We start from the raw sequence: 26431 nt of genomic DNA, 5'->3' as shown, positions 1-26431 counted from the left end.
AAAAGACACCCAAGATTCCAGGTTACTTCCAAGAAGTCCCTGGAGGAAGAGAGAAACTTCAGGAAGAAGCCAACATGTAGAGAAACCTGTGCCTTGAGAATACTCCTTCTTTAGGCTTGTTGCCCTTTACAGTCTTTGAGGGAACTTCCCTTTGGGCGATGTCAGGGACTCTCACTCTTGGTTGAACTGACACATCTCCTTACCCTTATTCAATCTATGTATTGCCTAGTGTATTCTAATCTGTATAATTTCTTTAATTTCTGCTTCTATTGGCTTAAATGATTTTGTTCATTAATTTTAAGGTCTTTGGGTAACACGTCTTTGGTAGGAAGGGTGTCCATTTGGATATAGCTTGCGGCACTCCTTATCCAGTTAAGAGACTGAAATAAGGAGAATGGCTTGAACTTTAAAAATATTTACCAAAGACTACCAAAATTTGGAGGAAAAGTATAGATAGATATAATTCCAGTTCAATATTTAAAACATGTTAACCCCAAATTTGCCCTTTTAACATCCATTAGTCATAGAATTTTTGCATGGAAATTATTTTGGGGTACATTAGTAGTTGTCATTAGTAGTAGCTTAGAAGCACTTTGCATGTTTACTTTTGTAGCCCGCGTCTTTCCTCATGTGAGGTCTCTAGCTGAAATTCTCTAGGATTCCATATAAATAGAATAGTAGTCTGATTCTTCATGATGTCATTTGGGTTTTTTTTTGGCAAAGATACTGGAATGTTTTGCCTTTTCCTTCTCCAGCTTATTTTACAGATGAGAAAACTGAGGCAAACGAGGTTAAGCAACTTGCCCAGGATCACACAGAACTGACACATCTTTGATCCTTCTACTTCTCCATGAAATTTTCATCTGAAAACAGGGAGTGAAAATGAAAGTATATACCATGTTGAAATTTTTGGTGGCATAACTTGTCATTTAATTGCCCTAATTCCTAGATTATGTTGCATCGTTTAGATAGGGTTAAGAAAGTTGAGGAAAATTTAAGTTATAACACTGGACATTCAAGTGGCGTACACCCTGGCATGTTTTTATTTATTTTCAAACATGTCAAACATTCGAAACAAAAGGCACATTTGGTGATGGTCTTTATCCAAATATGGCATTATCTGGAAGATTAAAAAGAAACAGAAGAGTTTTTAAATGACTTACAAGAATATATATGAGTAGATTTCTGTTATGTATAAATACATATATCAATGTACATGTACATATATGCATATAAAATATATTTATAATTACCTGAGTAAAACCTATAATATATTATTTTTATTGATTTTGAAAATCCTATTTTTCCATGTGTTTAAATAAATACATACCTGAGTTAATATTACAAGCTCATACAGTTGGTCACAAAAGAGGTAGGGCTCAGAATAATCTATTAGTCCTATAAACTTCCATGTCCTCATTGATCATTATTGATCTTTCTTGTCCTCTCTGCAGCCTTTGACACTGTCAATCACCCTCTTCTCCTTGATACTCTTTTCTTTCTAGGTTTCTGAGATACTGCTCTCTACTTCTATCAGTCTGACTATTTCTGAAGCAGAAGTTTTACTATGCCATCCCCCTACTCATTTAATTCTAGTGACTCCTTATTTGTAGTAGCAAGCACTGTAGCACACCCAGGATGGCTTGCTAGCACAGGTTTTTTGATCTGCTTTTAAAGGAAAGACTGCTCAACAAGGGGTTAACAATCCTACTTTTAATTACATTCACTACTTCAAGGGAAAGGTCAGCATCCTGAATGTGGAGAAAATATAAGCAGAGAAATTAGCACAAAGACCAACATACAGGGCTCCAACTGTCTTGAGAAAGCAGTACTGCTATACACTTTACATACATCACTGAATCAAGGGAGCACAGACATCTAAGCAGTCAGGGGCCTCTGCACTCATGAGCAAACCCCCAAAGCAAAATACTAACCTCCCCAAATATACGACAAAGACTTGTTGTCTGATTGGCTGAGTGCCAAGGAGATTGAAAATCCTCATGTCCCAGCACTTAACTGGAACTTCCCATACCCCATAGCCTGCTTAGCTCTGGAGCTCTATGTGCCTATTAATGGGCAGGGAAGATCTTCAAATTCCCTTAACATTACCCTATTGCTTCTAGTATCAATATAAAATCCTGTTTTTGTCTTTTAAAGCCTTTTGTAACCTTGTCCTTTCAACCTTCCCCAGTCTTCTTACTCTTTAAAACCCACCCATGTACTCTGTGATCCACTGACACTTGTCTTCCTTGCTTTGGATACTCCATCTCTTCAATCTGGTCACTTTCCTCATGTGTTTAATGCTCTCCCTCCTCATCTCTACCTCCTAACTTCCCTGGCTTCCTTCAAGTCTCAACTAAAATCTCATCTTCTGCAAGAAACCTTCCCTCTATTGATCATCTCCAATTTATCTTGCATATTTTCTTTGTACATAGTTGTTTGCATGTTTACATCTCTCCCATTAGACTGCAATCATATATTTGAGAGCAGAAACTGTATTTTATTTTTCTTTGTATTCGCAGAGCGAGATAAGTTAGCCCAGGTCCTGGCTCATGGTAGGCACTTAATAAATGCTTGCCTTTTTTGACTGATAGCAAATGTCTGAGGAGCAATCTGAATATGTTGCAGTCTAGGGGTGATGGAAACCCTGAAATTCAAGGGCAACAGGCACGGATCCTGCCTTGAAGGAATTTGACTCAAGCTTCTTTCAATCAGAGACAGGGTTTTTTTTTGTTGTTTTGTTTTTTGGGGTTTTTTTTTTTGCTTTTTGGAGGGCAATTGGGGTTAAGTGACTTGCCCAAGGTCACGTAGCTAGTTTTGTGTTAAGTGTCTGAGGCTGGATTTGAACTCAGGTCCTCCTGACTCCAGGGCTGGTGCTCTATTCACTGCACCACCTTGCCGCCCCTGAGACAGGGTTTATTAAAACACCAGTTAAGGTGGGCAAGAGAGTTCAACTCTCTGATTTCATATGTCTAGTTGGTTTCCCCACCCCTATCCTCAACCAAGGATAGAATCACCCAAAGTAAAGGAAAGATAATGGAGTGTTAAAACAAGTATGAAAGATGTGCCTGTTGCCATGTATCTGTTTTAACAAAGTGAAGTAACTTGATCAGGAATCAGAAAGTTTACAAAGCATGAAGTCACTTGTTGAATGGGAAATGTTAACTGTCATGGCTAGCTGATGACTGGTCATACCCATTGTGACCTGTAAAAAATTTGCTAGCACTACAATCAGTCTGTTCAGGAGCCAACAACTAAGAAGAACTACTATGAGCCAGCCCTTGAGAAGGTGAGTCTACTTTTCCCATGGATGTTGTTTTTGTGGAAGAGTATGCCCCATGGGCAGGGGATAGTTTGTGGCTAATGCTATGAACTATATCATTTTTTTTTGGAGGGGGGAAGGCAGGAAATTGGGATTAAGTGACTTGCCCAAGGTCACACTGCTAGTAAGTGTCAAGTGTCTGAGGCCAGATTTGAACTCAGGTCCTCCTGACTCCAAGGTCAGTGCTATTCACTGCACCACCTAGCTGCCCCCTAACTACATCATCTTAATAAAAATACCTTTGCTTTGAGCTTATTGTGTTTACTAGCTGGCTGTTAAAGGGGGACTTACAAGTGGAAACTTATGAGCTAGAATTTTAGGCATATGGACCCACATACTTGAGTCTGAGGATGGTAGCTGTCAGCTGGGGATGCTACCTGGAGGGGTCCCACATACATGATTGCTGCCTTCAGATATTTATGGGGTTGTCCTAGAGTGTAAAAAACTGTAGTACAGTGGAAAGGGTGTCAACTATGTAGGCTCAGGCCTTTCATTGAAACTCTGCCTCTGATGCTTGCTTACTCCCTGCGGGAGGACTTCAGGAACGAATGGTCACTTCCCCTTTCTGGGCCTCTGTTTCTTCATCTCTATAACAGAGGAGATTGGAACAAAATGGTCTCAGGAATAATTTCTAGCTCTCTGCTCCTATGACCCCAGGTGGCAGAAAGAAGATTTAAGTAGGTGGAAATCACAGGGAGGCACTCTACAGAAGGAACTTTAAACAAAACTTGGCCCCCAATAGAATAGATTACCCAGGCTATTGCAGTGAATTTCCTGCCAGAGCAGTGTCTCCAAGTGGAAACTGCAGCATCATTTTTTCAGGAGCATTATCAATGCCTCAGACAGAGACCAGAAGATAATCTCTCGTGTCCTTGGTCCACAATTCTATTATTCTGCAATAATTATCTACAGCCTTAGAACTTTTTTTTTTAAAGCAATTGGGGTTAAGTAACTTGCTCAAGGTTACACAGCCAGTTATTTCTGGGTGTGGTGCTGAGTATCTGAGCCTGAATTCGATCCCAGGTCATCCCAACACTGGGGCCGGTGCTCTTACTCACTGAGCCACCTGGCCACCCCTGCCTTAGAACTTTTAAGACAGGGAAATGACACAATATCATTTGGTTACCCAATCTAACGTCCATTTCCTTCATATTCAGATGTTCTCTCCATTTATATTTTGTTACCTAATTATCTCTGCTATATATCTTTCAACTCTCTTTGAGAATCCAGTCCCAGTTACTTACTTCTCTCTGGGAAATGTCTCTTCTGGATGTGGACAGGGCAGGATAGATCTGCCCAGGAGCTCCTGCCAGTGCTGGAATTAGCAGTCTGCTTGATTTCTGTTGTGACCATGTGCTGATTCGGAAAAAAATGTCTCTTCTGAGGCTTCAGCCAGGTCACGTCGTTCCTGGCCTCCACCATGCACCAACTCTCCCGTTGTTCATTCATCTCCAGGATGCGCCGGCTCACTTTGGGTGCTTTAGACATTGTAGTTAATACTGTGGGTTCTCCAAAGGCTCCACTGTATTTTGAGTAAACCAATCTAGGTGTGACACATGTGGAGAGAGAATGGTATTCTCAGTATTTCTATAAATGTTGTTTCATAGCAAGCAATGGAAAGAGAAGTAAGCACAAGGAAGCAGGAGCTCCTGTTGCCACTTCTCTCCCTTTAAAATCCAAACAAGAGCATATTTATACAATTGAGATTCTCTAGTGTCAGTCTTGGGCAGCAAGGTGACAACTGTAGTGCACAGAGTACTGGCCCCTGAATCAGGAAGACTCATCTTTCTGAGTTCAAATATGACCTCCAATATTTACTAGCTGTGTGACGCTGGGCAAGTCACTTAGCCATGTCTGCCTCAGTTTCCTCATCTGTAAAATGAGCCGGAGAAGGAAATGGCAAATTGCTCTAGTAGTTTTACCAAGAAAACCCTGAATGGGGTCATTAAGAGAGGACACCACTGAACAAAAACTATAGTATCAGTTTCAATAGTTGTGGTTTTTTTAGGGGCGAAGATGTTCTTCAAAAAGCATGGTGAGGGGGCGCCCAGTTGAAGGCCTCTGGACATATTGTCCTTCCCCCCAATTCTACTGCCATGGCCTTTTCCTCTAAAATTGTTTTTACATGCAATTGGGGAAAAAATAAAACATTTTTAAGAAGAGGAAGATTAAAGAACACAGATATTCTTGTATTATAGTCTTTATATTTCACCAAACATTTAAAATCCTGGTCATGATCAATTTGGCATCATTTTGTGTTTCTATTTTGTTTTCCCAATTAATATGTAAAATCCTCAAAGGCAATGTACCTTCTGTTTCTTTCTGTTTTCAAGTTTCCTTAGGAATCAGTACTGTCCATGCAAGAGGAAGTCAATATGTGCTGGTTGACTGACTTAGCAGTACATACTTACGCAATACATACACTTTCTTCTTGAGAGAAGTAAGTGGCAAATGCTATCTACTATTGAAAAGAGAGAACCTCTTCAAAATCAGGTTTGGCAAGTTTCCTTTCAAGGGTAGAATTTAGAAGTTCTGAGCAAATGAAACCTGGGAATCATTTTAAAGTTGCCAAGCAGCTGTAACTGCCTCATAAGATATTTCCTACTGTTTAAAGGGAACACTTTAGATCTCTTACAAACTCAGGTAATTTGGGGAAAGTAGAATTTGATAAATTATGTACAGGGAAATCCTCATTTTTCGTTCGTTTGTTTTTTATACAATCCATAGAGTTTCCATGAAAAAAAAAACTACAATTCAAAACAAACACAACATCTTCTTCCTCCCTGAGCTGGCCATACACAATGTGTTCATTCAGCTTATTTGGAAAACCAACAGAATTGACAGGGATTATGTGCCCAAAATTTTTTTTTGTTTGTTCTGAAATCAATCACTAGATGCCAGCCTTTGTGGCAGATACTAAGGTTACAAATACAAACATGAGATGGAAAGTTACATTCTACTAGGAGGATAAAATATGCTCACACATAACAAATTCAGCATGTATACATATATATGCACATATGTGTATATATATGAATATATGAAATATACATATGTAAAATATATATAGGAAATAAACAGTGATTTTTAACTATCAGTAATGATAACTGGAAACAGGAGGAGTATGGAATTTTTTCAAATCCCCAAGTAATCTAAGGCATCATGGTATTGTAGAAAAAAATACTTAGATTTGGCATCAAAGGACTTGGGCTTCAAATCCTGACCTTTTTTTTTTTTTAATATCTGTGTGAATTTAGGCAGGTTATTTACATTTTGTATTTCCATTGTCTCAGCTGAAAAAATTAAGTGGTTGGAAAAAAATAAGTTGTGTAAAGTCCATTCTTCTGTTCTAATATTAACCCTTTTTAATTTTTAAATTTAATTTAATTATTTAGTTTCATTTAATTTCAACTTACTTTTATGAGATATACTAAAAATCTTACTCTAAAATTTTACTTCTATCTCCTTTTGTTTCCAGTGCTCATCCTTCCTGACATAGGAACTAACGAGGGGGAAATGGGGGATTTTTAAAAAATTTCTTACTTTCTAGGGTCCATGCCTGAATAAAAACCTGATTTTTTTTTTTTGCTTTTCAGAGAGGGGAAGGCAGGGCAATTGGGGTTAAGTGACTTGCCCAAGATCACATGGCTATTTTTTTGTGTTAAGTGTCTGAGGCTGGATTTGAACTCAGGTCCTCCTGACTCCAGGGCCGGTGCTCTGTTCACTGCACCACCTAGCAGTCCCTAAAAACCGGATTCTTGCTGTCTACAATGATTCAGATATATCCTCTTCCCAGAGTAGTTGGTTTGAGTATTTTTCAGAAATTTTAGATTTTTTTTTTTAAGATGAGATGGAGTGGTTTAGAAGACTCACTTTAAAGTCAAGAAGGCCAGGGTTCAAGTCCAGCTTCTGATATATCTGTGTAAGCCTGGGTAAATCTCACTAAATCTCTCAGTGTACCTGGCAAGGTCTCTAAGACTATATGATGTATGAGTACAGACAATATTTGTGGCGGGACTTTTCACATTAAAGAAATCACAGATCTAGACTAGAAACAAAAACATCTTTGGAAATATAAAATGGTACATTACCTAAACTTTGGATACAGCAGGTGAGTGTTATGCTGAAGATTGTTAAATGGCTTTTTTTGTTTGGGTGTAAATATATTGGGAGGTTGAAAGAAATCTGTATCCCTTGTGACAGAGAGATAAAAAAGGCCTGAGGACTGAAGGGATGTGGCAGCTTAAGGGAAAAATTATATTGTTGCCTAGCAACTGATGAGGCATTGGATGAACTCACAATTGGCCCACTGATTTGGTCACATAGCTTTCCATGGCAGTTGCTATGCATGGAGAACATTTATTGTTGAACAAATCTTCTGACTTAGGCTGTCTAAGGGACTGCCTCATCTATGTAGTTTTCTTAGAACTTGTTTTTTAATGAGTTATGTTTTTCTACCTAAGAGTAGAAATTTAAATTTTATTTATATATTTTAACATTTGACTGTCATATAAGTTTCTCAACTAGAGACATTTCCTAGGATGATAATTGGGTTAGAAATTGTTTTTTTCTCAGTGATTTTGGAGACCCATTCCTCTATTACTCTCATTCTCACTCCCCACCTCTTGTCCTCCCTTGTTACCTGTTCCAACTTTATTAGGGCCACAAACTGACACAAAGAAATTGATATTCAGAAATAGAACTAATGTCCAGGTCATCTAGTGGCTTCTCCTCTGAACTAATAATGTAGCATTTTATATCCCTCTCATGTCACTTTCATACTTTATATTATAAATGATAGGAAATTAAGGACCATGTCTTAATTCTTTGTAATAAGTCTTTGTAAAATAGAGAAGCTACTATGTGCCAGAATCTACTAAGTGCTGGGGACACAAAAAGAGGCAAAAGAGAGTCCCTGTCCTCAAGAAGCACACATTCTAATGGGGAGACAAACAAACAGAAACAAATTTATCCTACATACCAGGATAAATAGGAAATAATTAACAGAAGAAAGGCACTAGAATTATGAGGGGCTGGGAAAGACTTCCTATAGAACATGGGATTTTAGTTGAGTATTGAAGGAAGTCAGGGAAACCAGAAGACCAAGATGAGGATGGACAGCATTCCAAGTTGAGGGACAGCCAGAGAAAATGCCTGGAGCCAGACAGTGTCTTATTTGTGGAATAAGGCCTCTACTGCCTCTGGATCAAAGAATATGAACACAGTGGGCAATAACATGTAAGAAAACTGGAAAGGCAGGGAGGAGCTAGGTTATGAATGGCTTTGAATGTCAAACAGGATTTTATATTTGATCAGGCAGATGATAGGGAGTCACTGGTATTTACTAAGTAGGAAAACATGACCTGGTTGGACCTGCACACTTGAGGAAAATCATGACCACATTGTAGGGGCTTAATTAATATTTGAGAAAACAGGCTGTGTGATGTCAGGCTAACATAATATATTAAACATGCTATGTTTCTGAGGACATGATCTTACCTGTAACATATCTTTCTTCCCCTTCATTATAGGGGTTGGGGACTGAGGAGTTATGGTATATATTGTTGTTGTTGTTGTTTACTTAATAGCATTTTTTCCCAATCACATGTAAAGAGTTTTCAGGAGAGGCTAGGTGGAGCAGTGAATAGAGCACCGGTCCTGGAGTCAGCAGGAACTGAGTTCAAATATGGCCTCAGACACTTAACACTTACTAGCTGTGTAACCTTGGGCAAGTCACTTAACCCCAATTTCATGCCCTCTCCCCTCCAAAAAGCTTTTTTTCAACATTTATCTTTGTAAGATTTTGAGCTCCAAATTTTTCTCTCATGCTCCCTTTCTTCCCCTCCCTCCCCAAGACAGCACGCAATCTGATATAGGTTATACATGTACAATCATGTTAAACATATTTCCATGTTGTGAAAGAAGACTCAAAACAAAAGGGAAAAACCACAAGAAAGAAAAAAAAAGTGAAACTAGTATGCTTCAATCTGCATTCAGACTCCATAGTTCTTTCTCTGGATGTGGATGGCATTTTTCATCATGAGGTCCCTGGAATTGACTTGGATCACTGCATTGCTGAGAAAAGCTGTCACAGTTGATCATTGCATACGGTTGCTGTTACTATGTACAATGTTCTTCTTGTTCTGCTTACTTCACTCAACATCGGTTCACATAAGTCTTTCCAGGTTTTTCTGAAATCTATATGGCATATATTGTTAAATGTAGTCAATTTGGTAGTTAGTTTTACTGAACTTATTTTCTGTTCACTTTCTTTTTAAATCTTTGTTACATGAGTTGACTTGCTTGGGGGGGGTGTGGAAGAAGGGTGGTGCTGTATTTGAAAATTAATGTAATCTAAACAATCAATAAAAATAAGAAAAATGTTTTAAGTTATCTCATTAAAAGGATTTCATTATATTCTTGTTATGTGGCGGAGAGAGTATTTGATTGGTAGTCAAAGGAAATGAGTCAAATCCCTTTACTTCTACTTACCCAAGTGAGACCTAGGGCAAGTTGCTTCTCCCTCCTCCACTCAGTTCCCTTGCTATCAAACAAGGGGTCCCAGGATGTGGTGGCATGCATACATGTAGACCCAGGGACCACAGAAGCTGATGGATGCTCGTAGATCTCGAGTCCAGAAGTTCTGCCTGCAGTGGGTTATGCTGACTGGATGTCCACATGAGGTTTAGCTCAATATTGAGTCCCTGGGAGGTGAGATGTGGCACTAGGTTGTGTAGGAAGGGGCAAACTAGCCCGTGTTGGAAGCAGAGGTCTTATTCTGAACAGGAGTGAGATTGGGGCCGTGAGTAGACCCTTCCATTCTGGGTAAGATAGACTCAGTCTTAAAAAAAAAGGAGTTAGCTTTTCTTAATTCTATGATCCTGTGATCTTTGATCTAAAAGTGCTTTTCAGAAGAACAGAATTTCAGAAGGGACCTCAGAGGCCATCAAGTCTTGAAAAAGAATCACTTCCGCTTTGCCTGGCAGTCCATTCCAATTCTAGATAGCTCTGATTACAAGGAAGTTTTCCTTACTGTTAGCCTAAATTGGCCACTTCTGTTTCTGTCCATTGCAGCTGAACTTAGCTACTTACTCCTACATGGACTTCTTCATTGTATGTCTTACCTTCAGACTTAGAGTGATGTGGAAGACTACGTACAGGACAAACAAATCAATAAGTATTTCTAGAGCACCTGCAATGAGAAAAGCACTGCTTTGGGCACTGAGAGATAGAGAGAAATAGAAGACAGTCTCTGATGCAGTCCGATTAGGCTGGGTCCATTCTCCCAGAGAAAAGGAAACATAGACAGGAACAGTTTGATGAGTACATTAAGAACAACACCCTAACACTGAAAGAATGCTACCAAATCTTGTGTCTGTCTTTATCTTACCTATTTTTGATTTATTCATTGATGCCTGGAGTATAAATTGGTTCACTGTTAAAGAGGTGAAGCTCCCTTTGGCCATCTCAGTATAAAAGCTCGTAGATCCTATCATCCCTTGATTAACCAGAACCAGCATAAATAAATTTCTGGGAAGAGTTGGTTGCCTGGAAGTGTCATATATGCTACTTTATTTTTTCCAGAATCACAACCAATGTTGAGACCTAAGTGGTACTGACACCACCAGATTTACGTATCTTCAGCATATTTTGTCTACTAGACTGGCTTGGAAATTATCAGTATGAACCCATAGTTAGATCAGCTGAGTGAGAGGTTTTTTCTTTGTATTTTGAATTCCAGCACCAAACTGATATAGTCTCTGCTCCCAACTAATTTTTAGTTTGGGAGGCAAGCACACATAAAAAGTTAACTGATAATAAATATGTAAGATAGATTGATAGACAAATATGTGAAATATATTATGAGCTTCAAATTAGTGGTGCTGAAGAGAAATCACTCTGGGTTTTAAAGATCAAGGAAGGTTTCATGAAGGAGATGGGACGTGAGCTATGTCTTAAAGGATGTGTAGGATTTTGATAACTAGAAGGATAGAGTAAGGTAATAAAAGAGCAGAAAGTAGTAAAGTTGGAATGTACATAGTGAAGGATTCATGTTGGGGAATACCAAGCAATACTAATAATGTGTAACAAGGCCAAAAAGGTCCGTATAGTTTACATGGATTGTACCTGGACATAGAGAGAAGATTGCTTGTCTAAGGTTGCTTCTACAGGGAACCACCATTGACGAGGGGCTGGTGCCAATTGAAGACTCCAAAGGAGAATAAGAGATGAACAAAAAAGGATAAGAGGCCTTGGTGATAGAAGACAAGAGAGCAGAAATTTGAGTTTGTTCAGAGTTGAAAAGAGACCTGCATGCCACACCAGGAGCACAGTCCCAAAGGGGAAGAAAGATTAGTATAGCCAGTGTGATAGGGGCAATCTCTATTGGGGTTCCTGCCACATAGGCCGGGCTGGTTTTTCCAAAGACCCTACTCCACTCCAACTCTTCTCTCTTGCTTTTTTTTGTTGGTCATTGTTGCAATTTTTTGGGAAGGCAGCTGGGGTCAAGTGACTTGCCCAAGGTCACACAGCTAGTTTTCGCATTTTGTCTGAAGCCGAATTTGAACTCAGGTCCTCCTGATTCCAGGGCTGGTGCTCTATTCACTTCACCACCTAGCTGCCCCACTTCTCTCTTGCTTTTAAACCAGGAGTTATTAGCCTAGAATCTATGAACTTGTTTGAAAAAATATTTTTATAATTCTTATCTCAATATAATTTGTTTCCTTTGATGTGGGAATTGAGGGAATCACACTGACTCCATCTTGCCACTCAGTACTAGCTCACTTCCCTTCTTATTTAATTATGGGTCTAGTCCAATTTCTCTCTTGTGAGAAAACTTTGTTCAATTATAGGAATTGTGAGAAAACTATATTGCGTTGTTTGAACCTAGCTTTATGTGGCTGGGAAACTGAACCACCTCTACCTGTTGCTTAGAAACCCTTTAACCAAGGACTGAGGTTATATTGACCAGAAACTCAGATCCAAAGATGGATACAAGTTTTCTCACAATTATACATCTTGAGCAACTCACATGTCTTACCTGAAAACTGGCCTCATACTATTCAATCAGTAAGTAATTCCTTGTTCCTTGAACAGACATTTGGAAAGTAGGGGTGGGGCACTTCTTTTTCTGATTTCAGAGAATTGCACCTATATGCTCTCCCCCTCCAAACTTGGAAAGTCCCTCATTTTTTCCCCACTTAGAAATCAGATTGACTAATATGGCATCCTGTTAATTATTTTCTTTTAATGCACAAACATCTGCATTCAGAGGCCAGTGCCAAGCTGAGGAGACATAGTCCCAATTTGTTATGCAAGTGGCATGCACTGTATAATAAATTAATATTCTTAGAAGTTTGAACCTGTGTTTCCTCAGTTGTTTCATTTAATCCACATATCATGTTGGCATCCTTAAAATTTTATTTTAGACATTTAAAAATATCATTCTGAGAATGAGTCCACTGGCTCTAACAACCTGCCAAAGGGGTCTATGACACAAAAAAAGATTAAGCTCTAAATCTAAATCCTCTGAACTATGGCTTCTGACCACATCATTTGGCTGAACCTGCTCTCTCCAAAGGTACCAGTGACCTCTTAATTGCCAAATCTAGTGGCCCTTTCTCAATTCCTATTTTTCTTGACTTCTTTGTAGCCTTTGTCTCTATTGATCTCCTTCTTCTCCTGGATACTCTCTCCTATCTAGGTTTTTGTAACACTGTTCTCTCTTTATTAATCTCCTACATATCTGATTTCTTCTTAGCCTTTTTTGTGGATTTCCATCCAAGTCAGGCACCAACTGTGGGTATCCCCCAAAGCTCTTTTCTGGTTCCATTTATCTTCTCCCTCTATATTATCTTGCTTTGTGATCTTGTCAGCTCCTGTGGGCATAATAATAATAGCTAGCATTTCTATAAAACTTTAAAATTTACAAAGCTCTTTATAAATATTATGTAATTCGATCCTCATAACAACCATGGGAGGTACTATTATTATTCCTATTGTAGAGAAAAGGAAACTGAGGCTGAGAGAGGTAAGGTGATTTGTCCAGGTTCACACAGCTAGAGTCAGGATTCAAATTCAAGTTTTCCTGACTCCAAGTCCAGTGCTCTAGCTACTGTGCCATCTAGCTAGATGAACCCCAGATCTATAAAGCCCTAATCTCTTTCCTGAGCGCCTGCCACATATCATCTCAAACTGGATATCCCATCGGCATCTGAAATTCAACATGTCCAAAGCAGGAGTCATTATCCTCCCCCACCAACTATTAAATTGTTAAAAGACACTCTAATCCTTCACTCACACTAACCCCAAATATTCAGTCTACTGAATGTGGCCTGAAACAGGTCCCTCCAAAGCTTCCATGTGATTGCCTAGAACCAGGAATGGCAACTCTGAGTATGCTCTATGGGAGGACTACACTCCAACTTCTCAAGCTAAATCGGCTGTTGCAATCTTGATTCTTCAGTGACTGTGTGGTGCTGCCCACAGCCTTCTCTCCCTCTGTTTGAAGGGCTAGAGTGGGGTGTATCAAACTCCTCCCTGAATACAGTGCCACCAACAGTCTCTTCTTTTTTAAGCAATCGGGGTTAAGTAACTTGCTCAAGGTTACACGGCCAGTTATTTCTGGGTGTGGTGCTGAGTATCTGAGCCCGGATTTGATCCCCAGGTCATCCCGACTGGAGCCAGTGTTCTTACTCGCTGAGCCACCTGGCCGCCCCACACCAACAGTCTCTTGACCTTCATCTTGCCAGTGGCCTCTGATGACTCTGGAGGAGAGAGCACATCAGATTCTTGATAACATCAGTCCTCTTCAAGAAGAACCACCACCTACTACAACAACAACAAGGGTTCTGCATAAGGGCTCACATAGAGAGAAGGACTTCCAAAGCAGATGATGTGAGCTAAACCTTGTCACACACATTTCTTCCACCTGTGCTTCACTTACTATTATGGTCCAAGTTTAAGGCTACTCTTCTCATGGCTCCTCCTCCTCATAACAACAATGACCACAGCATTCCACGAGGCCAGAGAAGTCTGACTCTGATGCTTATTGGGGCAAGTCTTGTCATTTCTACCGTCACAACACTTCTTTCCTTTTTATTCATAGAGTTACCATCATGGCGCATGTTCTCATCACCTGGTTTGCCTGGGCTGTTGGAATAGCTTTGTGGTTGGTCTCCCTGCATCCGGTCTCTCTCAACTCCAGTCTCTCCTCAACTACCAAAGTGATTTTCCAAAATTTCACATCTGACATGTACATATATGCCTCCTTCCCCCACTTCATTTAATAAACTCCAGTAGCTCCTATTCCCTCTAATATCAAATATAAAATCCTCTAGCATTTAAGGCTCATCACAATTTGTCCTCTTCTTATATTTTATTCCATTCCATGCACTCTATTGATCTCATCATGGTGGACTACTTGCATTTCCTCACACATGACACTCTATCTCTCAAATCGATGCCTTTTCATTGACTTTACCATGCCTGAAATGTTCTACTTCTGCTCCACTACTTCCTGATTTCCTTTAAGACTAGGCTCAAAATCCAACTTCTGCAGGAGGCTGCTCTTCCCCCTCTTTATCAGCCATGAAAAGTCTTTATCAGAGAAACTCAACAATTCACATTCCATTTGTCTTATGTGTAAGTAGTTAGTTTCATGTTATCTTTCCCACTAGGATGTAAAGTCCTTGAGGGCAGGGTTCATGTTTTTGCTTTTCTTCATCTTCCCAGGGCTTAGCACAGTGTCTGGAAAATAGTGTTTAATAAATGCCTGTTGACTTCCTGACTGACTGAACACAGGCTAGGTTAATTTTTCTTTCAAAGGTATTGAAACTATCTTCAAGAGTTAAGTGGCCCAGAAAACCAGGTCTTGAACCATTGTCCAGGAACAAGTATACCCAGTTTGGCTGTATTGCAGAGCGCATGAAGTAGATTAATGTGGAACAAGTGTGGAAAAAAGCGGACTGAATCCAGGTTGTGAAGGGCTTAAACTATCAGGCTAAGGAGGCTATTTTTTTATCCGAGAGGGAACAGGGAACTGCAGAAGTTTAAGAATAAGGGTATGATATACTTATTTTGGCAGCTATGTGTGGAATAGATTAGAGAGGAGAAACACTGGAAAACTGGGAAACCAATTACAAGACTAGGTTAGAGGTGATGAGAGTGTGAGTTATCAGCAGAGGTTGTGTGAATGAATTAAGAGTACAGATGTGAAAGATGCTACATAGATAGAATTGAAAAGACTTGGTACATAATTGGCAATGCACAGTATGGGAGAGTAGAGCTCAAGATGACTTTGATGCTGCGTACCTGGGTGACGAAGCAGTAGTGCTGCCCTCCATAAAAACAGATCTGTTTGTAGAAGGGCAGGTTTAGGGAATAAGGTAGTAAGTTCTATTTTTTTCAAATTCTTATTTAATATTTCATTTTTCCCAATTACATGTAAAAACAATTAATTTTGAGTTTCAAATTCTCTCTCTCCCTCCCTCTCTGCTGCCCCTCATTAAGAAGGCAAGCAATATCCCATAACAGAAAAGGAAAATGACAAATGTTGGAGGGGATGTGGGAAAATGAAAACACTAATGTACTCTTGGTAAAGTTTTGTATTGATTCAACCACTCTGAAGAGCAATTTGGAACTGTTCCCAAAGGGCTATAAAACAATGAATACTATGCCATGAATAGTCTCTTGACCTTCATCTTGCCAGTGGCCTCTGATGACTCTGGAGGAGAGAGCACATCAGATTCTTGATATCATTAGTCCTCTTCAAGAAGAACCACCACCGGGGCAGCCAGGTGGCTCAGCGAGTAAGAGCACCGGCTCCAGTGTCGGGATGACCTGGATCAAATCCGGGCTCAGATACTTAGCACCACACCCAGAAATAACTGGCCGTGTAACCTTGAGCAAGTTACTTAACCCCGATTGCTTTATTAAAAAAAAAATAGTAATAATAATAAAAAGAAGAACCACCACCACCACTGACTACAACAACAACAACAAGGGTTCTGCATGAGGGCTCTACATAGAGAGAGGGACTTCCAAAGTAGGTGATGTTTATAACTCCTAAAAACTATCTCATTATTCAGACAGTAAGAAGGAGTATACAAAGACAAAAAGCAGAGGTGTAAGTTGAATGTGATGATATTATTATCTAAAAAAGTAAAATTAAGGGATGAGCTCCCATACCATTTTGCAGTCATGAAAAACACATTTCCATGAAAATTATTCTGTGAAAGAAAATAGACCAAAAAAAACAAAAACAAAGAAAAAGTATCTGATCTGCATTCAGGCTCTACCAGTTCTTTCTGTGGAGATGGACAGCACCTTTCATCATGAATCTTTGGAATTATGTTGGATCATTGTATTGCTGAGAATAGCTAAGTCATTGATAGTTTTTCATCATACAATATTGCTGTTACTATGTACAATGTTTTCCTGGTTCTGCTCATTTCACTTTGCATCAGTTGATGCGTCTTTCCATGTTTTTGTGAGAGCATCCTACTCATCATTTCTTAAAATACAATAGTATTCCATGCAAAATCATGTACAACTTGTTCAGTCATTCCCCAATTGATGAACATCCCCTCAATTTCCAATTCTTTGCTACCACTAAAGGAGCTGCTATAAGTATCTTTGTATGTATAGGTCCTTTTCCTTTTTGTTTTGTATCTCTTTCAAATAAAGACTTCTTGTGGTATTGCTTGGTCAAAGGGTATGCATTGTTTTATAGCCCTTTGGGAACAGTTCCAAATTGCTCTCCAGAGTGGTTGAATCAATACAAAACTTTACCAAGAGTTCATTTGTGTTTTAATTTTCCTACATCCCTTCCAACATTTGTCATTTTCCTTTTCTGTTATATTAGCCATTCTGATAAGTGTGAGGTAGTAGCTCAGAGTTGTTTTAATTCTCATTTCTCTCAATAGTGATTCAGAGCATTTTTTTCATATGACTATAGATAGCTTTTATTACTTTGTCTGAAAACTGCCTGTTCATAGCCTTTGACCATTTGTCAATTGAGGAATGAATCTTATTTCTATAAATTTGAATTAGTTTTCTTTATGTTTGAGAAATGAAGTCTTTATCAGAGAAACTGACGGTAAAAATTTTTTCACAGTAATGATTACCAACTATGTGTTTCATTCCATCCTATTTTCCCTGTTTATCCTGCTCTCTCTCTCTCTCTCTCTCTCTCTCTCTCATCTCTTTCTCCCCTATCAATTCTCAAGTTTCTGAATTGTACCTCTCCCAAATTGCCCTCCCTTCTATTAGCTTCCTGCCTCTCCCCCTTCTCTTATCCCTTCCTACTTTCCTGTACGGTAAGACAGATTTCTACACCCAACTGAGCGTGTATATTATTCTCTCTTTGAGCTAATTCCGATGAGAGTAAGGTCCATGTGCTCCCCTCCTCCCTTCCCCTATTTTCCCCTCCACTGTAAAATCTATTTGAGGCCTTTTTTATATCATGTAATTTATCCCATTCTACCTCTCTCTTTCCCCTTCTCCCAGTGCATTCTGCTGTCTCATCCCTTAATTTTACTTTTTTTTTTTGCTTTTTGGAGGACAATTGGGGATAAGTGACTTGACCAAGGTCACAAGAATAGTTTTTGTGTTAAGTGTCTGAGGTCAGATTTGAACTCAGGTCCTCCTGACTCCAGAGCCAGTGCTCTATTCACTGCACCACTTAGCCACCCCTTAATTTTACTTTTTTTAGATAATAATACCATCACATTCAACTTATACCTCTGCTTTTTGTCTTTGTATACTCCTTCTAACTGCCCTAATAATGAGAAAGTTTTTTGGAGGTATAAATATCATTTTCCCATGGAGAAATATAAACAGTTTAACTTTATCTAATCCCTTATGATTTCTCTTTCCTGTTTACCTTTTTTATATTATTTATTTATTTTTTAAAATTTATTTATTTACTTTTAGTTTACAACATTCCATTCCACAATCCCTTGAGTTTCAAATTTTCTTCTCCTTCCTCTCCTCTCCCCTCCTTCCCCATGGCAGCATGCAATCAAATGTAGGTTTTACAAATATTTTCACATTAAACATTAGTCAAGTTGTAAAGAAGGATTATAACCAATGGAGTGAATGAGAAAGAAGGAACAAAGCAAAACACAAAAGAGAAAGAGCAAGTATTTTGCTTCAATCTGCATTCATACTCTGTAGTTCTTTCTCTGGATGTGGATATCCTTTCCATCATGAGTCTTTTGTAATTGTCTTCTAACCTTGTATTGCTGAGAGGAGCCCAATTCATCAAAATTAGTTGTCACAGATATGATATGTCTGTACTTGTGTACAAAATTCTCCTGGTTCTGCTCTCCTCACTTAGTATCAGTTTGTGTAAGTCTCTCCAGGTATTATGAAGTCTGTCTGCTCCTCATTTCTTATAGCCCAATGGTACTCCATTACATTCACATACCACAACTTGTTTAGCCATTCCCCAATTGATGGGCATCCCCTTAATTTCCATTTCTTTACTACCACAAAATGCTATAAATATTTTTGTACATATGGGTCCTTTTCCTACTTGTATGATCTCTCTGGGATATAGCCCTAGAAGTGGTATTGCTGGGTCCAAGGGTATGCACATTTTTATAGCCCTTTTGGCATAGTTCCAAATTGCTCTACAGAATGGTTGTCCTGTTTACATTTTTATGCTTCTTTTGCATCTTGTATTTAAAAGTCTAATTTTTGGGGTGGCTATGTGGCACAGTAAATAGAGCAGTGACCCGGGAGTCAGAGGACCTGAATTCAAATCTGACCTAAGACATTTAACACAAAAAACTAGCCATGTGACCTTGGGCAAGTTACTTAACCCCAATTGCCCTATCTTCCCCCTCCAAAAAGCAAAAAAAAAAAAAGTCTAATTTTCTATTCAGCTCTGATCTTTTCATCAGGAATGCTTGAAAGTTCTCTATTTCATTGAATGATTATTTTCCCCCCTAAAGGATTATACTCAGTTTTTCAGGATAGATGATTCTCAGTTGTAATCCTAGCTCTTTTGCCCTCTGCAATATTATATTCTCTGATACTTTAAGGTCAAAAATGCTAAATTGTGTGTTATTCTGATTGTGGCTCCATGATACTTGAATTATTTCTTTTTGGCTGCTTGCAGTATTTTCTCCTTGACCTGTGAGCTCCAGAATTTGGCTAAAATATTCCAGTAATTTTCATTTTGGGATCTCTTTCAGGAAGTGATTGGTGAATTATTTCCATTTCTATTTTACCTTCTGGTTCTAGAATGCCAGGGCAGTTTTCCTTGATAATTTCTTGAAAGATGATTGTCTAGGTTCTTTTTTTGATCATGGCTTTCAGGAAGTCCAATAATTTTTAAATTATTTCTCCTGTATCTATTTTCCAGGTTGGTTGTTTTTCCAATGAGATATTTCACATTGTCTTCTGGGATTACTTTTTCATTCTTTTGGTTTTGTTTGATTGTTTCTTGACTTCTCATAAAGTCATTAGCTTCCATTTGCTCAATTCTAATTTTTAAAGAATTATTTTCTTCAGTGAGCTTTTGTATCTCCTTTTCCATTTGGCCAATTCCACTTTTTAAGAAGTTTATGTCTTTAGTGAATTTTTGTGTCTCCTTTTACATTTGCCCAGTTCAGTTTTTTAAGGCATTCTTCTCTTCATTGACTTTTTGTACCTCTTTTACCATTTGGTAATGTCTGCTTTTTTTTACCTCCTTTGGTTTTTTGCCTCCCTTACCAAGCTACTGACTCATTTTTCATGATTTTCTTGAATCCCTCTCATTTCTCTTCCCAATTTTTCTTCTACCTCTCTTAACTGATTTTCAAAATCCTCTTACATGATGTAAGACTAATTTTTATTTTTCTTGGAGGCTTTGGATGTAGGCACTTTGATTTTGTTATTTATTTGAGTGTGTGTTTTGATCTTCCTTGTCTATCTTTCTATCGTCAGGATTTTTTCCTGTTATTTGCTCATTTTCCTAGCCTATTTTTAAAAATTTCTTTTTAGTTTTCAACATTCATTTCCATAAGATTTTGAGTTCTAAATTTTCTCCCCCTTCCTCTTCTCCTCCCTCTCCAAGATGGCATGCAATCTGGTATAGGCTCTACACATACATTCATATTAAACATATTTTCACATTAGTCATGTTGTAAAGAAGGATTAGAGCCAATGGGAGGAACTACAAGAATGAAGAAATAGTATGCTTCGATCTGAATTCAGACTCCATAGTTCTTTTTCTGGATGTGATAGCATTTTCCATCATGAATCTTTTGGAGTTCTCTTAGATCCTTGCATTGCTTAGGAGAGCTAAGTCTATCAAACTTAGCCTATTTTCTTGATTTTTAACTCTTTGTTATGGTAGGGTTCTGCTTCCAGGGTGAAGGGCACACTGTTCTAGGCTTCAGGGGCTTTGTACAGCTGTTTTCAGAGATACTTCTAAGGACCTATAAGCTTTAATTTCTTCCAAAGTGGTATGATCTAAGGAGAGGTGTTTACTACTCTCTTGGCCTGTGCCCTGTTGTGAGTGACCACAAGTACTCTTTTCTGCCCTGGAACTGTGATCAGGTCCCTGTTCCACTGAGGCCACAAGCTCTGGTGTGCTAGTGCTCTTTCTTGACCTGGGACTGCCACCCAGAATTGCTACCTGGATCTGAGGATGGGCAAAACAAAAGTCCGGCCTCAGTGCTAGCAAAGAGACCTCTGTAATCTCCTTCTGAACAGTTATTTAGCTCCTTTACCATCTTTGGGCTGAGAGCTCCAGAAGCAGCTGCTGCCTCTGCTGATTCAATGGCTCCCAAGGCCTGCTTCAGATTTGCTGGGACTGGATCTACGTTGCTGCAGCTTGTGCTGGACTGTGCTCCACACTCACCAAGATACAACAGACCTTTCCTGCTGACGTTCTAAGCTGTCTTTAGTTAGAAAATTATTTCACCCTATCCTTTTGTAGGTTTTGCTGCTCCAGGAATTGTTTTATGGCATTATTTAAAAGTATTCAGAGGGGTTTTGAGGAGAGCTCAAGTGAGTTGCTGCCTTTTTTCTGCCATCTTGGTTACACTCACACACACACACACACACACATACACACACACCCCTTTGAATCTTTTTTTTTTAATTAAAGAAATTGGGGCTAAGTTGCTCAAGGTTACACGGCCAGTTATTTCTGGGTGTGGTGCTACATATCTGAGCCCAGATTTGATCCCCAGGTCATCCCGACACTAGAGCCGGTGCTCCTACTCGCTGAGCCACCTGGCCACCCCTAAGCAATTGGGGTTAAGTAACTTGCTCAAGGTTACATGGCCAGGTGTTTCTGGGTGGGTGCTAAGTGTCTGAGCCCAGATTCGATCCCAGGTCATCCCGACACTGGAGCCAGTGCTGTTACTCGCTGTGCTACCTGGCCACCCCCACACCTTTGAATCTTGATATTGAAAATAAAATTTTTGCTCAGCTCTGGTCTTCTCCTTATGAAAACTTGAAAGTTTTAAAAATTTCATTGAATGACCACTTTTTTCCCTTGAAGGATTATGCTCAGTTTCACTGAGTAGATGATTTTTGGTTGTAATCCTAGGTCCTTTGTCTTCTGGAATATCATGTTCCATAACCTCTGATCCTTTAATGTTGCAGCTGCTATATCTTGTGTAATTTTGATTGTGGCTCTCTAATATTTAATTATTTCTTTCTGGCTGCTTGCAATATTTTCTCCTTGACCTGGGAGTTATAGAATTTAGCTATAAAGTTTCTGGGAGTTTTCATTTCGTGATCTCTTTCTGGATATGATTGGTGAATTCTTTCAATGTCTATTTTACCCTCTGGTTCTAGGATATCAGGTATTATTTTCTTTGGTAATTTCTTGAAGTATGATGATGGCTTTCAGGTAGGCCAATGATTCTGATGTTACCTCTCCTGGATCTATTACCCAGGTCAGTTGTTTTTCTAATGAGGTATTTTACATTTTCTTCTATTTTTTAATTCATTTGACTAATTCTTGATGTCTCATAGAGTCATTAGATTCCATTTGCCAACTTATAATTTTTAAGGAATTATTTTCTTCAGTTAGCTTTTGTACCTCCTTTTATATTTCATCAATTCTATCTTTTAAGGAGTTTTCTTTTTCTGTATTGTTGACTCTTTTTTCATGATTCTCTTGCAGCACCCTCATTTCTTTTCCCAATTTTTCTTCTACCTCTCTTATTTGATTCTTAAACTCATTTTTGAGGTCTTCTATGAGTTTTTTCTGGGCTTAAGACCAATTCCCATCTTTCTTTGGAGGCTTTATCCACAGGCATTTTGACGTTGTTGTCCTCTTCTTTTATGTTTCGATCTTCCCTCTTACTATAATAATTTTCTATTGTCAGATTATTTTGATTTTTTGCTCATGTTTTCCAACCGTTTCCCTTACTTTCAAATTTGAGCTCTTCTCCTGAGGTAGAAGAGGTACTGTCCCAAGTTTCTTGTACCAGCAGCTGCAGGCCCTGGCTGTTTGCCTGGTACTGCACTGGTGCTTCTCTGAGACCCACAGGGGACCCTTGTGCCTCTTGTTGCACTGGGGGGATGGGATAGGGTAGGGTGGTTTACACTGCCAGAGGCCACCACAATTGGGCAGTTTACCTAGTGCTGCACTGAGGCACATGAGAAGAGGGAGTGGTCCCAGAGCTAGCATCTGTCCGTGTGCTAAACCTATTTCCCCCAGGATTGAGCTGAGGCATGTGAGAGAGGTGAGGCATGGGTCCCAGTGTTGGCATTTATTTCTTTGCTAAGACAGGGTCTGCTGTTGGTTTGCTGGGATGCTTTTGGTCTTGGTCTGTACTCCCCTTTTACCTGAGAGAAACAGACCTTTCGAACCAACCTTTCTATTTTCTTGGGCTAGTAGATTGTTTCACTTCATCTTTTTACTGGTTCTGCTATTCCAGAATTAGTTTGGGGGCACTATGGTTTGGAGGTGAATATGGGAGCACTCATGTGATTTCCTGCTTACTCCATGTAATGTAATGCCAAGGAAAGGCAACTTCCCAGGTTCAAAATACCAGCATAGGTGCTCTCTATTTTATTCAGTAACAAACCCAGAACAGAGAAGATCAAAACATGACATCATTCAAAATACAGCATTTACTAAGTGTGATTAAATCATCTCCAAGGCCTACCCCACCCCAGGACTTTCCAATCATTCAATCAATTACAAAGTCCCTGTTCTAAATACTACTCCACCCCTAGGCTATACCTTCTTTTGGTCCACCACAAAGCCCCTTTTCTCAAATGGAGATTAGTTTCCAAACATAAGGTAAAATACATTCATTTGCTCAACCATAGAACACAAAAAGGTCAAAAGTTCCCCACCCCTGGATCACAATTGAATCTACCCCAGAGTTACATCAAGTTTAAACACAGCACTTAATACCCAAATGGAGGTCTTTTCTTCATCTTGACACGAGGCAAGTTCTCAGCAATCTTAGTTCCTGGGGAGACAAGGCTTAGCAAGGCCATAAGATACATTGCCAGTCCCTTCATGAATTTATCCTCTGTCTGTAGAACAGTCCTAGAACCCCTGAACACATTAGCAAAGCCCTCTCCCAGGATTTCTGTAAACATACAACAAGAAAATCCTTCTTCAGGGCTTCTGAACCAACAGAAAGGCTCCCAGACCCCTGCAACAACAGCACTGTCCTTCACCAGTGGACAGTATTCATTCTGTCTGCCGGACAGTCTCCAGACCCCTGCAACAACAGTACTGTCCCTCACCAGTGGACAGTATTCACTCTCTGTCTGCAGGACAGTCTCAGGCCTTCTTAACCAAATGCCAGGTTCCAGGACTTCTTCAACAGGACAGTCTTTCACCAGTGGACAAATCTGGCAAAATAACATCAAAACAGACAGACAAAGTACCAGCAAAACAGCCATGTCTCCTCAGTCCTTGGCAGCTCAGGGGGCAGGTCTCAAAAGTCCAGGGCAATTCAAAGCGGCCACCAGCAACTCTCTTAGTCTCTCTCTCTCCACGAGGTGCTGCTTCCAAAAAAAGATCTTCCGCCTCTCTCTAGTGTCTCTCCAAATCTACGTCACCAGCTCCTCCCAGTCAGGACTTTCTTTTCACATAAAAAAGTCCATCCCACAGGTGGGATTAACAAGCTCTGGGTTTTAATACAATCAATTTGAAAACCAAGCCCAATACAGGGGAATCTCCACATTCCATTACTATCACACTCCATTATCTTGACTCCCTGAAGACTGCTGGTAAGGTCTTTTAGATGCTTCTGTTTGTAGATAACAATGTGCCTCAAGACACTGCAGAGTCTCCTAGAAGAGATGTATAATCATTCAAAGTCATTTGGCAAGGTTATCTGAACAGGAAAGACCAAATGGATAAAAAATAGCTATTGTCCAGTTTTCAACCTGCACTTAGATGGATATCTGATGGCATTCCAACAGTATGTATATCTGAGACATATCTAGGCCCAGATTTGAAAAGGAGGTGAGTAGGCTAAACTACTTTTGGAAAATTGCAAAGTGGCTTTATTGACCCAAAATTTCTCCTGAAAGTAACATTTTCAATACTAATATTTACTGGTGCTATTACATGGCAGCCAGATGTGAATTACCACTGGAGCCAAAGACCTAAAGTTGAGTACTGTGTAAAGGGCTATGGAGAGATACATGGTGGATATGAACAGACTGGCCATCCCACATGTATTGAATGGTCTCTTCTCACCTCCACCTCAGAATCTCTCTCTTCCTTTAAGAGGCAACTCAAGCACCATCATCTGATGCCTGCTAACTTTCCTGATTCCCCCAACTGCTAGTACCTTCCTTTCAAACTACCTTGTATTTAACTACTCTGTAAATATTAATATTTATTTATTTAATATGATGCTGTATATACTGGTAGACATCCTTGTTATCTCCCCCAATAGGCAGTGTGCACAAAGTAGGCAGGACTCCTCCTTGGTTGCCTTCCCTTTAATGTTTTTAAGAATGAATTCTAAGCCCATCAGAGACAGAAAGAGATGGGGGGAGGGAAAGAGGGAGAGGAGGGAGAGGAGAGAGAGGAGAGGGAAAGAGGGAGAGGAGAGAGAGGGAGGGAGAGAGGGAGAGGGGGAGAGAGGAAGTGAGGGGGGAGGGAGAGGGAGAGGGAAAGAGGGGGAAGGGAGAGAGGGGGGGAGAAGAGGGAGAGAAAGAGGGAGGGAGAGGGAAAGAGAGGGAGAGAAGAGAGGAGAGGGGAAAAGGGAGAGGGGGAAGAGGGAGAGGAGAGGGGGAGATGGAGAGGGGGGATAGGACGAGAGAGGGAGTGGGGGGAGGAGGGGGAGAAAAGGAAAGAGAAGGGAGGAGAGGGGAGAGAGGGAGGGAGAGAGGGAAAGAGAGAGGAGGGAGGGAGACAGAGGGGGAGAGGGGGGAGGAGGAGGACGGAGGGGGGGGGGGGGGGGGGGGAAGGGGGGGAGGGGGAGAGAGGGAAAGAGAGAGGGGGAGGGAGATAGAGGGGTGAGGGGGGAGAGAAGGACAGAGGCAGAGACAGAGAGAAGGAAGGAAAGGGGGAGGAAGGGAAGAAGGAAGGACCAAAGAAACAGAAAGAAAACAACAAAAACTGGAACTAGAAAACTGCTACTTCGGCCCTAAAAGGTCCACTTTCATGGCTAAAGGGTAGGTTACGCCCTGCTCCGCGTCCACCTCCGCAGGCTTCATAAACACTATCTGGTGGCCAGGATAAGTAGCTGTCTGTCTCCCCCCTCCCGCTCTCCTACCCTAACGTCTCCGCGAGTCTTTCTTTGTCTCTCTCTGTGCTTTTCTCTTCCCATTCCCGCTTCCTCCACCTCCCCCTCCCTACAGCACACACGCCCGATTCTCCGTCTTCCCCTTCCTTCCCCACTGCGCCCTCCGAAGCCTTCCTGGGGCTACTCATTCTCCCCACGGGGCTTGCTAGCAGCGAGGCACGCTCTCCTTTTCCCACACCCCGAATCCTTTCCTTCCTCACTCTTCTCCTACCCCTCCTTCAGCAGCTCGGATTGGCCCAGCGCGAAGACGAGAAGCACGCTGATTGGCCGGGGTGGACAGGCGGGACGGCCCCCTTTGGAGCCCGGTTTTCCCCGGGTCCTCAGTGGGTGGAGGCCATCTCCCGCAGTGGCGGAGGGTGCAGCCGGGGCT

The 26431-nt window shown here is 40.3% G+C and overlaps 1 protein-coding gene and 1 long non-coding RNA gene across 5 annotated transcripts; both read right to left on the bottom strand.

Annotated features, from left to right (window-relative positions):
* Nucleotides 1-1020: 1020 nt before the first annotated feature.
* Nucleotides 1021-11218, bottom strand: SPATA45 (spermatogenesis associated 45). 2 transcript variants are annotated; one of them, XM_069108743.1, is made up of 3 exons: nt 9815-11218; nt 4567-4865; nt 1021-1120 (listed from the first exon to the last, which is right to left on the bottom strand). In XM_069108743.1, the coding sequence occupies exons 2-3, from the start codon at nt 4808-4810 to the stop codon at nt 1101-1103; spliced, it is 264 nt and encodes an 87-aa protein (XP_068964844.1). In that variant the 5' UTR covers nt 4811-4865; nt 9815-11218; the 3' UTR covers nt 1021-1100. The 2 variants fall into 2 exon arrangements, with proteins under 2 accessions (XP_068964844.1, XP_068964843.1); XM_069108742.1 differs by lacking the exon at nt 9815-11218 and adding an exon at nt 5632-5760.
* Nucleotides 11219-23318: 12100 nt separating this feature from the next.
* On the bottom strand, nt 23319-26388 carry LOC138177534 (uncharacterized). 3 transcript variants are annotated; one of them, XR_011172539.1, is made up of 2 exons: nt 26273-26388; nt 23319-24592 (listed from the first exon to the last, which is right to left on the bottom strand). It is a non-coding gene; the product is annotated as an uncharacterized lncRNA (long non-coding RNA). The 3 variants fall into 3 exon arrangements; XR_011172538.1 differs by lacking the exon at nt 26273-26388 and adding an exon at nt 26032-26262; XR_011172540.1 differs by lacking the exon at nt 26273-26388 and adding an exon at nt 25005-25133.
* Nucleotides 26389-26431: the final 43 nt, after the last annotated feature.

The sequence above is a fragment of the Petaurus breviceps genome, unplaced genomic scaffold (genome assembly GCF_028583685.1).
Source record: "Petaurus breviceps papuanus isolate PSGF00001 unplaced genomic scaffold, PetGlider_PUasm1.0 90434, whole genome shotgun sequence".
NCBI classification, from domain to species: domain Eukaryota; kingdom Metazoa; phylum Chordata; class Mammalia; order Diprotodontia; family Petauridae; genus Petaurus; species Petaurus breviceps.
The sequence above is the reverse complement of the archived record's forward strand: the minus strand, read 5'-3'. Positions and strand labels throughout refer to the sequence as shown.